Source organism: Podarcis liolepis (genome assembly GCF_965112155.1).
Source record: "Podarcis liolepis genome assembly, chromosome: 12".
Taxonomy (NCBI): Eukaryota; Metazoa; Chordata; class Lepidosauria; order Squamata; family Lacertidae; genus Podarcis; species Podarcis liolepis.
In genome coordinates this window covers 42,508,670-42,528,703 of record NC_139563.1, presented here as the reverse complement: position 1 = coordinate 42,528,703, position 20,034 = coordinate 42,508,670, and the positions used below count along the sequence as shown (strand labels likewise).

The 20,034-nt window shown below is 41.8% G+C and overlaps 1 protein-coding gene across 5 annotated transcripts in view; it reads left to right on the top strand.

Moving 5' to 3' along the window:
- NEK10 (NIMA related kinase 10) overlaps positions 1 to 20,034 on the top strand; it is a 107,812-nt gene that overhangs the window by 51,569 nt on the left and 36,209 nt on the right. For all 5 annotated transcript variants that reach the window (XM_083467857.1, XM_083467855.1, XM_083467854.1 and 2 more), the window contains exons 24-28: positions 6,728 to 6,857; positions 7,737 to 7,807; positions 13,625 to 13,838; positions 15,224 to 15,407; positions 15,749 to 15,835. In XM_083467857.1, coding sequence (XP_083323983.1) covers positions 6,728 to 6,857; positions 7,737 to 7,807; positions 13,625 to 13,838; positions 15,224 to 15,407; positions 15,749 to 15,835 — 686 coding nt within the window. The remainder of the gene's footprint in view (positions 1 to 6,727; positions 6,858 to 7,736; positions 7,808 to 13,624; positions 13,839 to 15,223; positions 15,408 to 15,748; positions 15,836 to 20,034) is intronic.

Sequence of the window (20,034 nt, the reverse complement as noted above, 5' to 3'; positions counted from 1 at the left end):
CTATGACCCAAAAAGCAAGCTAAAAGAGCATATGGTAGTAAGGAATTAATTGTGTGATCCTTTGGCTCTCAGCTGGAATGACTAGTTAAGGCAAAAGCAACTGCAGACCAAGCGAACCCACTTGAAACTGATGTTGTTCTTGCTATAGGGCCAGGAAAAGAACTTTCTCCATCCCCATGTTTGGAGATTGTTTGCCAGTCTAGACCTCCTGTGTAGAGACAGTAGACTCTGCAAAAAAATTACATAATAGAAGTGAGATAATTGCATTTTATAGGCTCTGGAGGTACAGTTTATAAGTTCTCTGTTTTAATGAGCAATAAGAAGAAATATTTATTGAGCCAAGGCAGTGAAATAAAATAGTTTTACACATTGCAAAAAAAACAGAGTGTTTACAGAGTGCAACATAAACACAAATAAATGAGCACAATTTGCAGCGAATCAAGTATTGGCTCTCTTGGCATTCAGGTGTTGCTTTTAATGTAAGAATCTGAGAGAGCCACATTTTCCAGTGAATATTGGATAATATTAACAGCAGTGTTCTTGTGACATGAGGGGAAGGAATTTTCCCTGCGACGTGGAAGGGCAAAAGGAAGAAATGCAGAGTAACTTCTTCACCAGTCTTTTGTGTGTGTGTGGCTTCTCAGTCAGCAAAGGAGTGAAGCATACAGGGTAGAAGGCAAGGTCAGAACTGAAAATGAAACTACATGCCCATCTGAAACGGAGGTGAACCTTCTGGCCAGTTTCAATTCTGCCTTTTGTGGGAGAGCAGGGTTGATTACTGACTCCTGAATTTTACCTGTGAGTTGTACGCAGCTTTTTCTTTCTCTCTTCTCTGTCTGCTCACTCAGCTGTTTGGCAGCGATTTGAGGATCTCTGTGCCCAGACTCCAGGAGCAGGGGTGGCCAAGACCCCCAAGTCATTCCTACGTCTGGGGCACCATGGAATGATCCATTTCATCCCCTTCCCCACTACTGCATTATTGGCAAAGGTAAAGGGACCCCTGACCATTAGGTTCAGTCGTGACCGACTCTGGGGTTGTGGCGCTCATCTCGCTTTACTGGCTGAGGGAGCCGGCGTATAGCTTCCGGGTCATGTGGCCAGCATGACTAAGCCGCTTCTGGTGAACCAGAGCAGCGCACGGAAACACTGTTTACCTTCCCACCAGAGCTGCTAGGTTGGCAGGAGCAGGGACCGAGCAATGGGAGTTCACCCCGTCGCGGGGATTCAAACCACCGACCTTATGATCGGCAAGTCCTAGGCTCTGTGATTTAACCCACAGCGCCACCCGCGTCCCCTTATTATTGGCATAATCACATTTAAATAAAGCAGAACACACAGCAGTGATCAGAAACCAGGCAAGGAGCAATGCAATCTTGCACATGGCAAGACTTTCTCTGTTATGGTACCCATCTCATCGATCTCCTCCCCTAAAGATGTCCACCTTGCTCCACCCATGTTTAACTTTCACCATCTAGTTGAAACCTTTGATTTCTTAAAGCAAAGCTTTCAACCTTCCTCCGATTGTTCTCGTCAGCTACTGTATATGTTCCAGCCTGATTGAGCTGTTGTTGTTTATCTGTTTCATAATCTTTAATTTTCTTGTGTGCCCTATGTCCTTTTCCTAGGAATACATTTTACCTTTGGAAAATCAGCTGACACTTTTCATTACTATTTGCATTTGAAGCTTTCAGCAAACTGTAAGGGGCATAATTACTGCATATGCTACGCAATGATAAACAAAGATGTTTCCATCAACACAAGTAATGCTATCACTTCTTTCTATAAAACAAAGGGAAGAAAAGAGATCCATCATGATGGATATAAATTGTACATCATTGATGTAAATCAGGGGTAGCCGATGTAGTTCCTTCCAGATGTTGTTGGAGATGCTTCTCCCATCATCCCTAACCATTATCCATGCTGGCTGGCAGGGCTTGTGAGGGTTGAACAACATCTGCAGAGCCCCACTTTGGCTACGCTTGATGTAAATAATAATGAGTTAAAATTGCCCACAATTCTGCCTATAAGAACAGATAAAAAAGAAAGCTACATTTCAAACTCTGAAAATAGAGAGCCACGGGCAGTATTCTTATTCTTATTAATTTTATTTTTCAACTTATACACCGCCCTGTACCCATACATGTCAGGGCGGTTTACAACAAGACCACAGCATATAAAATCAAACCAAAAGCAGTAACCCAATAAATCCCCCCTCCCCAAAAAAGCCACATTCTAAAAGGGTGTTGGGTGTCAATAAGATCAACCAAAGGCCTGGATATAAAGGAACGTTTTTGCCTGGTGCCTAAAGATGTATAATGAAGGTGCCAGGTGAACCTCCCTGGGGAGAGCATTCCACAGACGGGGAGCCACTGCAGAGAAGGCCCCATTCTTGTGTTGCCACCCTTTGGACCTCTCGAGGAGGAGGCACATGAAGGAGGGCCTCAGAGGATGATCTCAGGGTCCGGGTAGGTAAATAACAGCAAAAAAAGAAATAGAGGCAGAACTACATGTTGAGTTAACAGAAGACACGAGAAGAGGGGTTCTTTAGAAGTCTCCGGGCCAAGTCTGTGTGTTTTTTGCCATTTGAAGTATGTTTTCTGATAGGAAGCTCTTCCTTGCGAGGCTGAACTCTTCGACACAGGCTGTTCAAGCTGGGCTTAGCCCATTTCAGCCTTAAAACTTTCCCTGCCTTACAAAATCCTCTAATATCATCAGTATCTCATCCCCACAGTAATAGCTTTTATTATGACCTTTGCACAAAGAATCATCCATTGAAAACTAATATTTACACAAGCTAATCCTGTACCGTTGAGCATCCCTTGTAAGACAGTCTGAAAACAAGTTACATACTATCAGTTAGCTTATCAGGAATATGGGGCGAAGAAACCTGTCTCCACAGGCTTATTAAAATGAAACGTATGCAAATATTGTAATAAAATATTAACAGAATAAAATTGGAAAGGCTTAAGCCTAAAGAATGATGGTTTCCATGAAAACAAATCAGTAAGGAAAAAAATCCTCTTCTATAAATAGCATTATGACATAGCTTTCCAAGGATATCAACTTATTTTCTATCTTTCTGTAATTTGTACTACATATATACATTCTTCTGTATTTCCAAGTCATTTTCATAAACGTGGATCCCATAACAAAATACTTGGAAGATTAAATTATCTTCTGTGCTGCTGTAAATGTTTTGTTCAACTGCCAAACTCATTTTAAGATTGAGTTTAGCATTCAAGAAGATTGGTTATTAAATAAAAAAATACGATTTCTGCGTAAGAGGAGCAGATGCGGAGTCCTTTCAGAGAAAACACAGAGCACGGCTCAGTCTGTTTAGAGAAAATGAAAAGAATGAAATTGAAAAATGTCCAACTAATCTGGCTTTGTTCTTGCTGTAACTATTTGTTTAGCAAAGGATATGCTAATCTATCTTCACCAGAATACTAGTGAAGTGGGAATCTTCCTGCTTGAATACAAGGTGCTGGGCTGAAAGCTTAAAAGCAAATATTGCAATTACCTGAATATAGCGTTTGTAAAATCCAATTGACTTAAATATCCAACACCTAATTCATATGTTAATCACATGCTTCTTGGCTAAAGCCATTTTACTGTAGTGCAGAATTCTATTACTAAATTCAGTCCACCATGCAGACCCACTCTGCAAGACTACCATGTTTCCCTTTATTTCTATCCCTTCCTCACAAGTTTCAGTTATTGCTGCCATGGTGTACTGGGGTGGGGTGGGGTGGCGGCGCCACAGGAGCGGTTGTCCAGGGTGCAAAATTTTGACACCTGATGCTGCCTCAAAGCAGCCACACACTTCCATTGTTGGGCTGCGTTGAAAACGGCTTCTCCATGTGAACCAGGAAGTGACCTCTCCAGACAATGGAACGACTCTTCTTTTCTTATCTCTGCGACTGCAATCTCCTGAGTGATGCAGATGCCTCAGGCCAGTGACTTTCAACCAGTCTGCCACGGCACACTGAGGTGCCTTGAATGATGGTCAGGGGTGCTGCAGGCAACACTGGCCTCTGTCTCTGTTTCCTGCCCTCCCTCCTCTGATGTCCTCTCGTGTCTCTGCCTCCCAAAGGCTTGCACAGATGTTTGTTGCAGCAGCCCTGGCTACAAGCTGCCCAGGCGAATGGTGCCTCTGGGGCTGGCCAGGGGGTGCTGGTTGCCAGGACCTGAAGCGGCCTTGGAGCAAGCAAGCAAGCAAGCCCAACCTGCCAGCCCTTGTAGTTGGGAATGGACAGAAGTCCCAGGCTGCTGTGGGGCAGTGTGAGGAGGCACCTCTCTTTGGGAAGGGGACTGGGGGGGGGCAGCTCAGAGACCAGGGGCAGCAGCAGCTCCCAAGGAAAGGAGGCTGATGGGAACACTCCACAAGGGAGCGTGCTCAAAAAAGGGTGAGAGGCTGCCAGTTCTGCAGGCAAGGCGTGACATAACGGCTCCAGAGTCCCACAGGGGTGCCGCAGAAAGAATGTAGTTGGTCAAGGGAGCCATGAACTCAAAAAAGTTGAAGGCCTCTGCCTTAAGCAGTTGAATGCACATGTGTACTCCATCCATTTCTCTTCCACCCCTTCTCTGCACGGCCCAAGGCACTGGCAACCCGTGCTATGCCACTGGTTAAACGCTAGATTTTATTTTTCAAAGGGAGGAGGGACTGACATTATTGTGTGTCTGTTCCAGTACCTCTCAGGACACCATGCTCAGCTCAGCTTCCAGAAGAATTTTTGGAGACCTGAACATTTTTTCACTTACAGATAGGTCGCCGTGTTGGTCTGCCATAGTCAAAATAAAAAAATTCCTTCCAGTAGCACCTTAAAGACCAACTAAGTTAGTTCTTGGTATGAGCTTTCGTGTGCATGCACACTTCTTCAGATACACTGAATCAAGAATCACAAAACAGAGAAACCAGTAGGAGAACACTTCAATCTCCCAGGACATTCTATACAAGATCTCAAAGTAGCTGTTTTACTACAAAGGAATTTCAGAAATAGACTGGAAAGAGAAGCTGCTGAATTGCAACTCATTACCAAACTTAAAACCATGGAGAGACCTGGTCTGAACAGAGACATTGGATTCTTATCTCATTATACATGACTAAGCCATTTTTCACCTTCTCACCCCCTGCCTTTTCCTGTAAGACCTATTGCAGTCGTTAAGAGTCGTCAACAGGCTCATCTCAGCTATCTGCCAATCTCCCATTCCCACCACCCTTCTGAGTAATACCCCTCCCCACCTTCTCACTATATAGAAGGATCTGGCTACTTCTGTTTCAGTGTATCTGAAGAAGTGTGCATGCACACGAAAGCTCATACCAAGAGCTAACTTAGTTGGTCTTTAAGGTGCTACTGGAAGGAATTTTTTCATTTTTTCACTGTTAAATATCTTTCTTAGTTGGTCATAATAAAGGTATTACTCTTCTCTCGCTCGCTTCCTGCTCCCCCCCTCGAGTGTTTTTGTAAGGGTACATTTCATATAACTTCATTGCCATATGTTCCTTATGGAAAACAAAGCCAGCTGTATCTCTCCAGTTTGCCAAGCACAGATCATAGCAGTACCATCCTTAATTAGCTTGCTTCCCTGAACCTTTTGTATGGGTGGGGGAGGAGAAGGAGAAGGGAGGGGGTGAAAAACCCTTAGAATTTGTGAGACAGGCACATGACAGGCATCAATGAGAACTTTGTCAATTTTCAAACTGTTTTTTAAACAGTGAGTGAAGTAGTTGAAATGTGAATTATGTGAATCATTCTGATAAAAAAGATTTTAGGGAGGAGGGATGAACATAAATCATGCATTATTTGATTTTAAAAGGGCTGGTGGAAAAGAATGACTGATTTAAGGCTTCAGTTGACTAAATTACATTAGCTTGGCCAAAGATGGGAGGGGGAGGAAAAAATAATTGATTTGCTTTTGTGATATTGACTGGAAAGCAATAAATACAGAAGGGGAATGCATCTGAAGATCATCAGTTCCAACCTCTTACATGAAGTTAAGGCAGTATTTCCTGCAAATAGGAATAAAGACCTCTTAAAGGTAAAGGGACCCCTGACCATTAGGTCCAGTCGTGACCGACTCTAGGGTTGCGGTGCTCATCTCGCTTTATTGGCCAAGGGAGCTTCCGGGTCACATGGCCAGCATGACTAAGCCGCTTCTGGCCAACCAGAGCAGCACACAGAAACGCCGTTTACCTTCCCGCCGGAGCGGTCCCTATTTATCTACTTGCACTTCGTGCTTTCGAACTGCTAGGTTGGCAGGACCTCTTAGTGAGTAAATTTGGACTTGGGTAATTAGTCTCCTGGAAGTTATTTAATCCTATGTTCATGGTAGAGATTTGCTGAGAGAGTAGTAAAGTGGGCAGACTAGAGGAAGGATTAGTGGGGTGAATCATGGCTCTGTGTTACACATGTAAGGAAATTGTAGCGTAGTCCAATTTATTTAATATTGCAATACCATCTGGATAATTAAAAAAATAGGGATTGAGGGGGTTGCATCTGTTTAGACAGATATGAACATGTAAGTAGAAGCAGTTATCAGGTTTTGTGTTGTAAGCATTCATAAACATTCTGATGTGCGAACGATACCTTCTGCAAACTCTGAATTGTTTAGTATTTTCCCTAAAGATGCATTTGTGTGGCAGGTAGTAGCCTCTTCCCTGAAAATAATATTGTGACCTGTTCTATCTCCGTTATGGATTTTTTGAATTTTGCCTTTATTTGCCTAGCCCTGAAGTTGTGAAGAGCGAGCCATATGGTGAGAAGGCTGATGTCTGGGCTGCAGGATGCGTCCTTTACCAGATGGCAACTCTCAACCCTCCATTTTACAGCACCAACATGCTCTCCTTAGCAACTAAAGTATGCAGGTTTGCTAGTTGAAGCCATTTACCTTTGCGTGTTCATGCACTTTTATGAATGCCCCCTCTTTCCTGCTTTTGAAATAAAAATGTCTTTATGCAGCGTTTCCTCATTGCACATGGACATTACAGCAGTACCAGAGAAGCAGTTCTGATGGTTGCTGTATTGGTATAGACTAGGGAGTGAGCCTAACTCCCAGTGTTGGATTAATGTTATGAAGGATCTTCCTGCTTCCCTGCCCTGACCCTGACACATTATATTCACAAATGGGTCTTATTATGTCTTTCTTCTCTCCCCACATCAATCTCCTTGAATTGAGATACACTTCACATCAAGCAATCACATCAGTTACTATTATTATTACTGAACTTTATAACGTGTTCCCTTTTTTTTTTGTATTTGCAATCCCTCAAAGTCTAGACTAGCAAAAAGACGCTGCAAATTTCAGGGGCTTCAAAATCAAGCAAGTTCTTAATAAGAATAAATTTTACTGAAAATCAAAGATACTCAGGAGAGAAATTGGCGGATCTCAGTCATGAAATTCCTGATTGACCAGATTTGATTTATTAGTTGTACCCAGCTTTTTTGTCTGTGGACATATAAATTGGCTTAACAGCTTAAAAATATGTGACTAAAGGCAGGATCATCATTAGTGTTTGTGGTGAATTTTGGATGAACTTTCTGCATGGAAATTGCTTTGTATATTTTTGAGTGTGATACGTGCATATGAGTCAAATTCATTTTATATACGTTCCACAAGGGCATTGTGAAGATAGGTTGATTGTGTGCCATGTTGTTAAAGGGGCAGATTGAAACCTAGTTTATCCATAACATGATATTTTTCTCCTGTTGTCAGCAAAGTATTCATTTATTTTGCAGATAGTTGAATCTGCCTATGAGCCGGTCCCAGAGGGCACCTATTCTGAAAAGGTTTCAGCGGTCATTAAAAAGTAAGTGTCTTGTGGAAAAGGTCCTTTTATTCTTAGTGTAAAGAGGATATGTGGCGACACAGAGCTAATAGTACAATTTAAAAATGTGAGATGCCAGTGAAAATATTGCCAGTCAAAGTAGGTGGGGGGGGGGGGGATTGCGTAATGCCTTGAACCTGTAATTCCTTGTGAGCTTTCTGAATGTACAAAGCAATAAAGAAACCAGTTTAGATAGGAATAAAACTTGTTGTGCACAGTGGAACACAGTGGAGCTGTGTATTGCTGGCTACATGTCTCGTACCCCCTGACATTAACCTCTCCAATAACATACCGAGGTGGTGAGTGCAGACTGGATTGAAGTCAAAGCAGGAGTCTTGAGAAGCAAGGGGGGAGGGAAACCCCAAGTTTTGTACAAGTAGGATTTAAAAAAAAACCCAAACCCACTGGAAAATAAAAATGGAAAATTTGGTGGGAATGAATGACTGGCTCTAACTCTAAACAGAAACATTCCAGTTAGGAGGGCAGAAGAGACACTGCAATATTTTGTTATTCTTTATTTGTCTATAAGATAAAGCTCATGCTATAATTTGGCTGGTGTTTATGCTGCCCCAGGACTGAGTTCCATCATACTCACTAAAATTGAATAGAATACATGATAAATACATGATACAGTGGTGCCTCGCAAGTTGAAAAGAATCCGTTCTGTGATTCTCTTCGTCCAGCGGTTTTTTCGTCTTGCGAAGCAAGCCCATTGACGGATTAGTGCTATTAGCGGCTTTTAGCGGCTTATCTGCTGATCGGATCAGCTGATAAGCGGCTTAGCGGCTTAGAAAAAGGGGGGGAAGGAAAAAAAACCAGCAGGAACTCGCAAGACATTGTCGTCTTGCGAAGCAAGCCCATAGGAAATTCGTTTTGCGAAGCACCTCCAAAATGGAAAACTCTTTCGTCTAGCGAGTTTTCCGTCTTGCGAGGCATTCGTCTTGCGGGGCACCACTGTAAAGGTATTTTTAGCAATCTCACCCCTTGCTCTTTCCTGTAAGACCAATTGCAGTCATTAACAGTCGTCAACAGGTTTACCACACCTATCAGCCAATCACCCATTCCCACCACCCTTCTGAGTAATACCCCTCCCCACCCTCTCACTATATAAAAGGGTCTGGTGACTTCTGTTTCAGTGTATCTGAAGAAGTGTGCATGCACACAAAAGCTCATACCAATGACAAACTTAATTGGTCTCTAAGGTGCTACTGGAAGGAATTTTTTTATTTGGTTTTGAACAGAAGGCAATTATTTGGTATTACAGGTACATTCCTTCTGCTCCTGCACCACTGTTACTGCCACTGTTGTTGAGAAAACTCCAGGCCAGCCTTGCTGTGACTCTGAAGATGCAGCAATGCATGTTTGATTACCGTATTTTTCGCTCTATAACACGCATCTGACCATAACACACATGTAGTTTTTAGAGGAGGAAAATGAGGAAAAAATATTCTAAATGAAACAGTGGATGTATGATTTTTATGGTTCATGCTGTGGCCACAGACATGTGATCTGACAGTGAGTTTGGGGTAGCCCAATGCAAAAATCCTGAGGATCCATGTGGATCCGTGCTTTGTAACCACGTTTTAAGTGGGGAGGGAAGGAAAAGAACTCAAGGGACAAGGAGCTTTTCCGCGGGGAGGAGGGAGGGAAAGAGCACTGTTGCTTTAAAGGTATACTTAAGGTATTTGCCCTGTGCCTGGGTTTTTTTTCCATTTAACAGTTTGCAGCCTTTTTCTTCCGCTCCTTGTTTTGAGGCGGAATAGATTTGAGCAAGTGAGGAGGACTTTGATTGCAGGGGATTCGCCATTAGCTGTGTAAAAGCGCTCCTCCTTGCAGCCTGAACGATAAGCAGCCACCAGCAGCAATAGAATGGAGCACAACAAAGCGGTAGGGGCACTAGGACCCAGACAATGCTCAAATCTATCCTGCCTGAAAACAAGCTGCTCTGTCCCAGCCGATCAGCTGAGACGCGGGGATTTGCGAAGTTTTCCCCTCTCCCTCATGCCCTCCCCAGCCTTTTTTTTTACTTCCTGGTTTTCACTGCGCTGGCTCAGAGCTCGAGGTTGGTTTTATTTTGCTGCTGGTTGCTTAAATTTTATCTTTCCTGCCGTCTCTCTGCAGCCTCATTGCTCTGTTTAGAGAGCGCGCAGACCTTTGCTAGCGTCTGTCCCTCCTCCCGTGTAAGCGGCTGCTGCCGGCTTTGCTGCTATGGATCTCCTTCCCTCCCTCCTTCCTGGCTCCAGGTCGCTTTAAAGAAAGCAAAGTGAGAGCCTCGTAGAGCGTGTAAGTGGCTCCCGCTTTGCCTGACTGATGGCAGCCATGGCTCTGATCCGTGCATTCGCTCCTTAACACGCACAGGCATTTTCCTTTACTTTCTCGGAGCAAAAAAGTGCGTGTTTTGGAGCGAAATTTACGGTATTCGTTTCCTCTCTTTTGGTAAAAGCAGCTATGTGGCCTCTAATTTGGATTGGGACTCCTGCTCCCATCTGTTTTTCCACGGAGAAAAGAAAACAAGTGATTAGAAAGTTCTCGACGCATTTCAGATAGCTCTTTTTCAAGGGAATCCTATCACATTTATTCTGTTGTGAAAACTGCTTAAAAATCACCTTAAGTATATGGATGCCTGTATGCTTCTCTCTCAGTACCTAGGGGGCAGCTTGAATTAAGTCTGTGATGCTCTCCCCTTTGCTGTCACCCATCCAAAGCAAGGGTCCTTCCAGCTGTTTTATCAAAATAAATAAAATAAAACGGAGAAGCATTCCTGCATCTCTGATGGCATGTCTTTGTTGAATGGTTTCTTTAAATGTAAAGGTTCATCATTGTTCCACTCCATGTGTATGTCTTTAAGGGGCCAGAGCAAGGGCCAGAGCAAGATAACGAGACCCAGCTTTACAGCTGTGTAACATAGCAGGTGCTGCTGAGTTGTATTTGATTAAGGTGTGTCAGCATCTGGGTGTAGTATATAAGGAGCAGCACCTAGCTCTCCCATATCCCTGGGGGATGCTTTGGTGGTTGGGTCTGGTTTGGTTTGTTGATGTATTTAGTGTAAATGGAGTTTTTGTTTTTCTTATTAAAACCTTCTTTAAGTTATTTTTGAGTCCCTTTTTAATGCATGGTCTCCCCAGCAAGCTCTCTGCAGCGCTACCATACTGCAAAAAGCCAACAGTCTTGTTTTTCCTCAAGGATGTAGACTTCATCTGGTGCACCCAGTATACAGAGAAGCATAAAATTCATACAATATAGTGTGGAACCCAGGTGTGCTCAGGCACAATTTGGGGGGCGGGGGGTGGTGGAACTAGCTAATTGGAATTTCTTTCCATGAATGCACATTGATTATCATCAGTACAAATCTCCAAATTATGATTACAAAAAAGTTCATAACATAATGAGAATAAAAATACGCTTTCTGATGTTTTTGTGTGATTTCTGTTCACCTTCCACTGAGCGATTTTCTAGCTTCTGTTTAAAACTGAAGCTTCAAGGGAAGAATTCTGTCTCATATGTTCCTTACATGCTGGATTAAGTCCTGTTGGATTAGGCCAAAAGCCAACCAGTGCAACACCTTGTTTCCTACAGTAACCAAACATATGGTATTTCCTGCCCAAACATATTTCCTGCCCACAAGCAGGAAATACGGAAATAACCTCTCTTTTGCTGTTTCGCCCTAGAGACTAGTATTTGGAGTCATGGTGCTTCCAATCATGGAGGTAGTATATGTCCTTCATGACTAGGAGTCATTGAGAGCTTTATTTTCCATTAATTTGTATAATATAAGAATGTAAATTTGAGACAAATAAAACCGGTCCCTGGCTATTCCAGTGTGCATCCTCATTCTCTTGATGGTCCTGAATGGCCATTTTTTCTAACTGGAATTCAGCATCTTGATCACATTGGGGAATGTTCCTAAGTGTAAATGATGTCAATCTAAGTATGACTTCAGAGCTGGACCTCTGGCTACTCACCCTGAATCTCCCACCCCTCACATCCCGGTTCCCTGACAGCTTGATGCATCTTGCCTCACTTCCCCAGCCTGTCCCCTGGCCACTACAGACTCCCTGCTTCATTGGACTAACATGAAGAATTACTTGTCTCTATAATTAGTTCTGTCTCAAGAACCGCTGAGACCATATAACACCGGTCTTGAAAGACCTACATTGGCTCCCAGTACGTTTCCAAGCACAATTTAAAGTGTTGGTGCTGACTTTTAAAGCCCTAAACAGCCTCGGCCCAGTCTCCACCCCCATCGTTCTGCCTGGGCACTGAGGGCCTTCTGGCGGTTCCCTCACTGCGAGAAGTGAGGTTACAGGGAACCAGGCAGAGGGCTTCCTTGGTAGTGGTACCCATCCTGTGGAACACCCTCCCATCAGATGTCAAGAAAATAAACAACTATCTGACTGCAGCCCTATTTAGGGAAGTTTTTAATGTTTGATGTTTTATCGTATTTTTAATATCCTGTTGTGAGCTGCCCAGAGTGGCTGGGGTAAGCCAGCTGGATGGGCGGGGTATAAATATTATTATTATTATTATTATTATTATTATTATTATTATTATTATTATTGGAACTTGAGGGGCGTGGGTGGCGCTGTGGTCTAAACCACTGAGCCTCTTGGGCTTGCTGATCGGAAGGTCAGCGGTTCGAATCCCCGCGATGGAGTGACTTCCCATTGCTCTGTCCCAGCTTCTGCTAACCTAGCAGTTTGAAAGTACGCCAATAGGTACCGTTGGGCTGGGAAGGTAAATGGCATTTCCGTGCACTCTGGCTTACGTTACATTGTTCCAGAAGCAGTTTAGTCATGCTGGCTCATGACTTGGAAAGCTGTCTGTGGACAAACGCTGGCTCCCTTGACCTGAAAGCGAGATGAACGCCGCAACCCCATAGTCACCTTTGACTGGACTTAACCATCCCGGGGTCCTTTACCTTTACCTATTGGAACTTGGTCAAACTTTGGCTGTTAGCACAAGCAAAGGACCTGCTCTTTTCCATGCTGCAGTTTTGCTCTTATCTTCCTATATGAGTAAGGTTCTCCTGTCTGCCTTTGGCAGAGTTGCTCTGATGTTACAAGGGGGATTTTGTTGTAATGGGAAAAGGGGCCTAAGAAAGAAGCAACAGAAGTTCACAGTAATGAGGGGAAGAGTTGAATGGAAGGTGAGCAAGTATGAAAGGGGAAGGAAATCTGATAGAGGAAACAAGCAGAGAGGGTCACATGACTGGGAGTTAGCAAGAAGAGGTCCAAAGTTCACATACTTATTTAAACAGAGCACAGGCTGTAGTGTCTGCAGTGATCTGAAGTGGTGGTATTAAAAGAAGCATGTAATCAGCTGATTCCATTAATATTTACTTACTTGGTATGACAGTGTAATGCGCTAGCTAGAGATGCCATTTGGGTTATCACAATAATCACTTTGCTGACAATTGACAATTAACGTAAGATATAAACAGATAGCAACACAGAAGAAGATAGGAATGAGCTTTAAAAGTGCAAAAATGGAAACGTTAGTGGATTTAATTATGAGAGATCATTTTAAAATGAGCCTGGTGATTATTTTTATGGGCATTCCTAAAATGAAAATTATTCCTGCATTCACAGCACAAAAAGAAATCTGTACAAAACAAAGAAATAAGCAACATCCTTAAGATGTTGTGGTGAATAAACAAAATGTTTATTTATATATTTTTTTAGAAAAACACAGAATGCAGAATGCATATGCACAGGTGACCACTCGAAGAATTACAGTTACAGGCAAGCAGCCAGTCATCATCATAGATTGTTTAAATAATGGATTCCCCCTCCCCCACAGGTGCTTGACCCCGGATGCAGAGAGTCGCCCTGACATTGTAGAGGTCAGTTCCTTGATACCAAATGTGATGATGAAGTATTTAGACGGCTTATCAACCTCCCAGCTTGTCTTGGAGAGGAAATTGGAACGCGAGAGGAGGCGGACCCAGAGATATTTCATGGAGGCCAATCGAAATGCAGTCACGTGTCACCACCAGCTTGCTGTATTATCTCAGGTAAGCAAATGCCTTCAATTACATTGTTGCATATAATATAGCCTTATGTGACTGCAAGGGACCGTTGGACCAATCTGCCCAACTGGACATGCAGAAATACTGTGCATTAAGGGACGCGTGTGGCGCTGTGGGTTAAACCACAGAGCCTAGGGCTTGCTGATCAGAAGGCGAGCAGTTCGAATCCCTGCGAAGGGGTGAGCTCCCATTGCTCAGTCCCTGCTCCTGCCAACCTAGCAGTTCGAAAGCACCTCAAAGTGCAAGTAGATAAATAGGTACCGCTCTGGCGGGGAGGTAAACGGCGTTTCCGTGCGCTGCTCTGGTTTGCCAGAAGCGGCTTAGTCATGCTGGCCACATGACCCGGAAGCTGTATGTCGGCTCCCTCGGCCAATAAAGCGAGATGAGTGCGCAACCCCAGAGTTGGTCATGACTGGACCTAATGGTCAGGGGTCCCTTTACCTTTACCTAGGAGTGGATTGGCCCGCTCTCATGCTTGTCACTGGTGTGTCATATAATGTTATCAGGCTTCCAAGCATGCACCCATCTATCTAATATGGCTAACTGGATCTCCAAGCTTGAAGAGAGGAAACACCATGTGTGCAGCCACCAAAGTGTTCCCCTCTATTTAACATTGCTCGGGACTGTGAAAGCTTCATTTGCAACTCTAGTTCTCTCTATTAGTGGGGAGTGTCATTGGCTTAGAACACAACAAAGAGCAAATGTTCCTCTACTTAGTTGGATCTAAATTGCTGAGGCTATTACTGTGAAAACCCAACAAAAGGAGCTAAGGAAGCAGCAAATCAGAAGCAACTTGCTAATGCACAATCATATTTGAAATTGATCAAAAAACATTTTGAAATTGATCAAAAAACAACTTAACCTCTCCAAATCAGGTGCTTTTACGCAGCAAGATTATCTGCTGAATTAATTCGCTTACAGATTAAAGTCAGCAATCAAGATCATATAGCGTATCTGAAACATGTTTTGAACCAGCCATTTTTGTATACAATTCTATGCTAGCAGAGTTTCTAATGGTTCTTAAAAGAAACCGAGGGAAATTTATTGTGTTGCTTGAACACTGTACAGTGGTACCTCGGGTTACATATGCTTCAGGTTACATATGCTTCGGGTTACAGACTCCACTAACCCAGAAATAGTACCTCGGGTTAAGAACTTTGCTTCAGGATGAGAACAGAAATTGCGCTCCAGCGGCACGGCAGCAGCAGGAGGCCCCATTAGCTAAAGTGGTGCTTCAGGTTAAGAACAGTTTCAGGTTAAGAACGGACCTCTGGAACAAATTAAGTACTTAACCCGAGGTACCACTATACCCAGGTTGTACTTCTGGAAGCCACACGGTCAAAGGAAACCATTTCTGTTCTCTTTTGTAGGAACATTATGAGAAATCAAGCCTTAGCAGCAGTAGCAGTGGAGCAGCCAGTTTAAAAAGCGAATTTTCTGAAAATACAGATCTTTTGACTGAAAACTTCCATCTAGCTTCTGGAAAGGATGAAGAGAAAACTTGCGATTTAACCTTGTCGGATGATAACTGCACTTTAGAAAACTCAGAAAAAGGTAGTGATGAATGAGCAAAATGAGCATTTTTGGTACTTCCACCATGCTGTGTTATTGTCGGGCTGGTGGTGGTTTTGGTGGGGTGTGTGTGTGTTGTTGCTCTTATTTTTTATATCTTTATTCTGGATCTTCTTATTTCTGTGGAAATTGTTCAGTTTGGTAGTGTACTTTTTGATGTTTTGTTTATTGCTTATGACTACTTTTGTTACATTTGTAGTTATGCCATTTTTTTCTATGTTGCAAGCCACCTTGAGCATGGCTTTGATTTTGGAAAGGTGATATGCAAATACAATGATTGACTGGAGTTGGATAGAAAGGTTTGTTTCCGCTTTTATGTACAGATGTCTTCTCAGAATTAGATGATGAACTGGACGTGTCAGATAATTCCAGCAGTTCTAGTTCAAGTCCTCTTAAAGAATCAGCGTTTGGTAAGTTCCTTTAAGCAAGAGTTCTAATCACCAACATTTTTCTTATGGATCTGAGCATGTATTGACACAGGTATGTGTAAGTCATAAGTGGAAGTATGTGAATAATAAGCAATAAGACTTGGTTAGCGGAAAGTCATATAGAAACAATCCCAAGCCTTGGTCTTAGAATCATGTAGATTACCTTGGGTTTCTGAGCCTTCGTATTTAATGATTTTCTTACCCAGATAAGGAAGGATAGAAAAAGTGTGTTTTGCTTTTTAAAATGAAAGCTGAAGTTCTGTTTTTTTTTTATAATAATTTTTATTAATTTTCCAAACATATAATAAAACAAATAATAAAACAAAACAATACAAAACATACAAACAAATAAACATGTATAATTACTTAGACCTCTTTTCATACACCTTATTTCCCGGACTTCCCCATACCTCCCTTTTCCTGCATCCTTATGTTAACCCTTTCTCAGCAACCCTTCGTTCAATTGATTCGCTCATTTTCATTTTACATTCTTTAAAGTTATGATTTACAGCTGCAATTCTCTATTTTTTATGACCATAACATCTCAGCCATCATGAATCTTACAACAGTCTTTAAGATATTTTTTAAATTTCTTCCAGTCTTCTTCCACCGTCTCTCTCCCCTGGTCACGGATTCTGCCGGTCATCTCTGCCATTCCCATGTACTCAATCACCTTCGCTTGCCATTCTTCCAGAGTGGGTAGCTGCTGCGTCTTCCAATACTTTGCCAGAAGAATTCTTGCCGCTGTGGTAGCATACATAAAAAATGTTTTGTCCTTCCTTGACACCAATTGGCCCACCATGCCCAGAAGAAAGGCCTCTGGTTTTTTCAAAAATGTCCATTTAAGGACTTTTTTAATTTCATTATAGATCATTTCCCAATAGGCCTTTACCCTCGGGCAGGTCCACCAAAGGTGATAGAAGGTACCTTCAGTCTCATTACATTTCCAACATTTATTACTGGGCAAATGATAAATTTTTGCAAGTTTGACTGGGGTCATGTACCACCTATAGATTATTTTCATTATATTCTCTCTCAATGCATTACAAGCTGTAAACTTAACACCTGCATTCCATAACTGTTCCCAATCATCAAACATTATGTCATGGCCTATGTCTTGTGCCCATTTGATCATAGCTGATTTTACTGTTTCATCTTGTGTATTCCACTTCAGCAGCAAATTGTACATTCTCGACAAGTTCTTAGTATTGGGTTCTAACAATTCTGTTTCTAATTTCGACCTCTCCATCTGGAAACCTATTTTCCTGTCCTGTTTAAATACCTCGTTTATCTGATGGTAATGCAACCAGTCTCGTACTTTGGACTTTAATTTGTCAAAACTCTGCAATTTAACTCTTTCACCGTCTTGTTCTAAGATTTCACAATACTTTGGCCATTTGGACTCCATATTTAGTTTTTTTATCTCTTTAGCCTCCATAGGTGATAACCACCTAGGAGTTTTACTTTCCAGCAAATCCTTATATCTTATCCAGACATTATACAGTGCTTTCCTAACAATATGGTTTTTGAAGCCTTTATGCAGTTTTACCTTGTCATACCATATGTATGCATGCCAACCAAATCTATTGTCATACCCTTCCAGATCCAAAATGTCTGTATTCTCAAGAAGTAGCCATTGTTTCAGCCAGCAAAAAGCTGCCGATTCATAATAAAGTCTCAGGTCCGGCAGGGCAAAAACCCCTCTGTCTTTTGCATCGGTTAAAATCTTAAAGTTTATTCTGGGCTTTTTGCCCTGCCAGACAAATTTTGATATGTCTTTTTGCCACCTCTTGAAACAGTCCATCTTATCCAAGATCTGGAGTGTCTGGAATAAAAACAACATTCTAGGCAATACATTCATCTTAATAACAGCAATTCGGCCTAACAAGGAAAGTCTCAACCTTGACCATATTTCTAGATCTTTCTTCACCTCTGTCCAACATTTATCGTAATTGTCTTTAAATAGGTTTACATTTTTAGAAGTCAAGTTCACACCCAGGTATTTCACCTTTTTTGCTATTGTTAAACCTGTTTCACTCTGAAACTTCTCTTTTTCTGCCATTGTTAGATTTTTCTCTAACACTTTGGTTTTTTGCATGTTCAGTTTGAATCCTGCTACTTGACCAAATTTCTCAATTAGTTCTAGAACTCTTTTGGTACTAGTCTCTGGCTGTTGCAAAGTCAATACTAAGTCGTCTGCAAATGCCCTTAATTTATAGATTTTAGCTCCGAGCTGAACACCTTTAACCAGTTGGTCCCCTCTAATCATGTTCAGCAAAACCTCCAGGACTGTTATAAAAAGTAAGGGTGATATTGGGCATCCCTGTCGTGTACCTTTTTCTATAGGAATCTCTTCCGTAACCACATTGTTGACAATCAACTTTGCTTTTTGCTTAAAGTATATAGCACCTATACCGTTTTCAAATCCTTGGCCTACCCCCATCCCTTGGAGATTCTTCTTCATAAAGGTCCAGCAAATATTATCAAAGGCTTTCTCCGCATCCACAAAAATTATCACTGCCTTTCTATTAATATTTACTTTGAACAACTCTAAAATGTCTATAATGTTCCTTACATTGTCTGACATATGTCTCCCTGGGAGAAAGCCTGTTTGGTCCTTATGAATCTCCTCCACCAAAACTCTCTTCAGTCTTTTTGCTAAAATGTCTGCAAAAATTTTGTAATCCACGTTAAGTAATGATATAGGGCGGTAGTTTATAACCTGGTTCTTTTCAGTCTCTGTTTTCGGTATAAGTGAAATGAAAGCTTCTTTCCACGATTTGGGTGCCTTTTTCCCTTCCAAAATTTCATTACAGACCTCCTTCAATGGTTGTATTATCCATTCCTTCAATGCCTTGTAATATCTAGCAGTCAAGCCATCTGGTCCTGGAGATTTTCCCAGTTTCATCTTCTGAATGGCATCCTCTATTTCTTGTCCTGTTATTTTCTCATTCAAAATCCTTTTACTTTGGTCTGAGATCTTTGGTAATCCGTACTTTTTAATAAATTCTTCTATTTCCTGCTCATTAACCGGCCCTTGTGCATATAGTTTCCTGAAGAAACTTTGAAAACAGTTATTAATCTCATTTGGTTTGTGGATAATTTTTCCTTCCATTTCTAGACTTGTCACAGTATTCAATTTTTGTCTCTTTTTCAGTTGCCATGACAGGAGTTTCCCACATTTGTCTGCCGATTCAAATGTTCTTTGTCTCATTTGCTTTATCTTCCATTCTATCTCTTGATTCATCAGTTCCATATATTGCGTCTGATAATACTTTATTTCTCTCAGAATCTCATGAGACTTTGGTTTAGACCTCAATTTCTTTTCAGCTTCCTTTATCTTTTCCAGAAATTTTTCTTTCCTCTCATTCTGTTTTTTCCTCTTTATGGAGTTTTGTTGTATTAGGAAACCTCGCATCACGGCCTTGCTAGCGTTCCAAATTATTCTTCTTTCCACATCAGTTCTCAAATTTATCTCGAAGTAATCTTTCAATGCTTTTTGGGCCTTTTTGTAGATCTCTTCATCTCTAAATAGGGTGTCATTCATCCTCCATCTGAAGGTTCCAGTTGTTGTTAGTTTCATCTCCATCTTCACTGCGTTGTGGTCGGAGCAAGTCTTTGGGCAGATTTCTGCTTTTTTTATCTTCGGTGCCATACAACTAGTTACCCAAATTTGGTCAATCCTTGTCCAGGTCATTTTAGCTTCAGAGAAAAAAGTTCCCTCCCTCTCCAGAGGGTTCTTTACTCTCCAAATGTCAATCAAGTCCAGTGTTTCAGTCATCTCAAAAAAAGTCTTTGGAAGTCTTCCCTCCTTAGAGATTGTCTGTCTCTGTGCCTTATCCATGTTAGTGGAGACAACACCATTCATATCTCCCATCATTATAATTTTAAAGTCCAAATAGTCCATTAAAGTCTCATGCAACTTCTTGAAGAATTCCGCCTTCCCCTCATTTGGTGCATATATTCCCAATATCATAATTTTTTCTCCTTGAACTTGTATTTCTATTGCCAGGTATCTTCCTTGGTCGTCTTTAAAAATCATTTTAGGAGCCAATTTCTCTTTTGCATAAATCACAACACCTCTTTTTTTAACTTTATCTGATGAAATAAATTCTTGTCCAAGTCTCTTATTTATAAGTAATTTCCTGTGTGTCCTGGTCACATGCATTTCTTGTAAACAT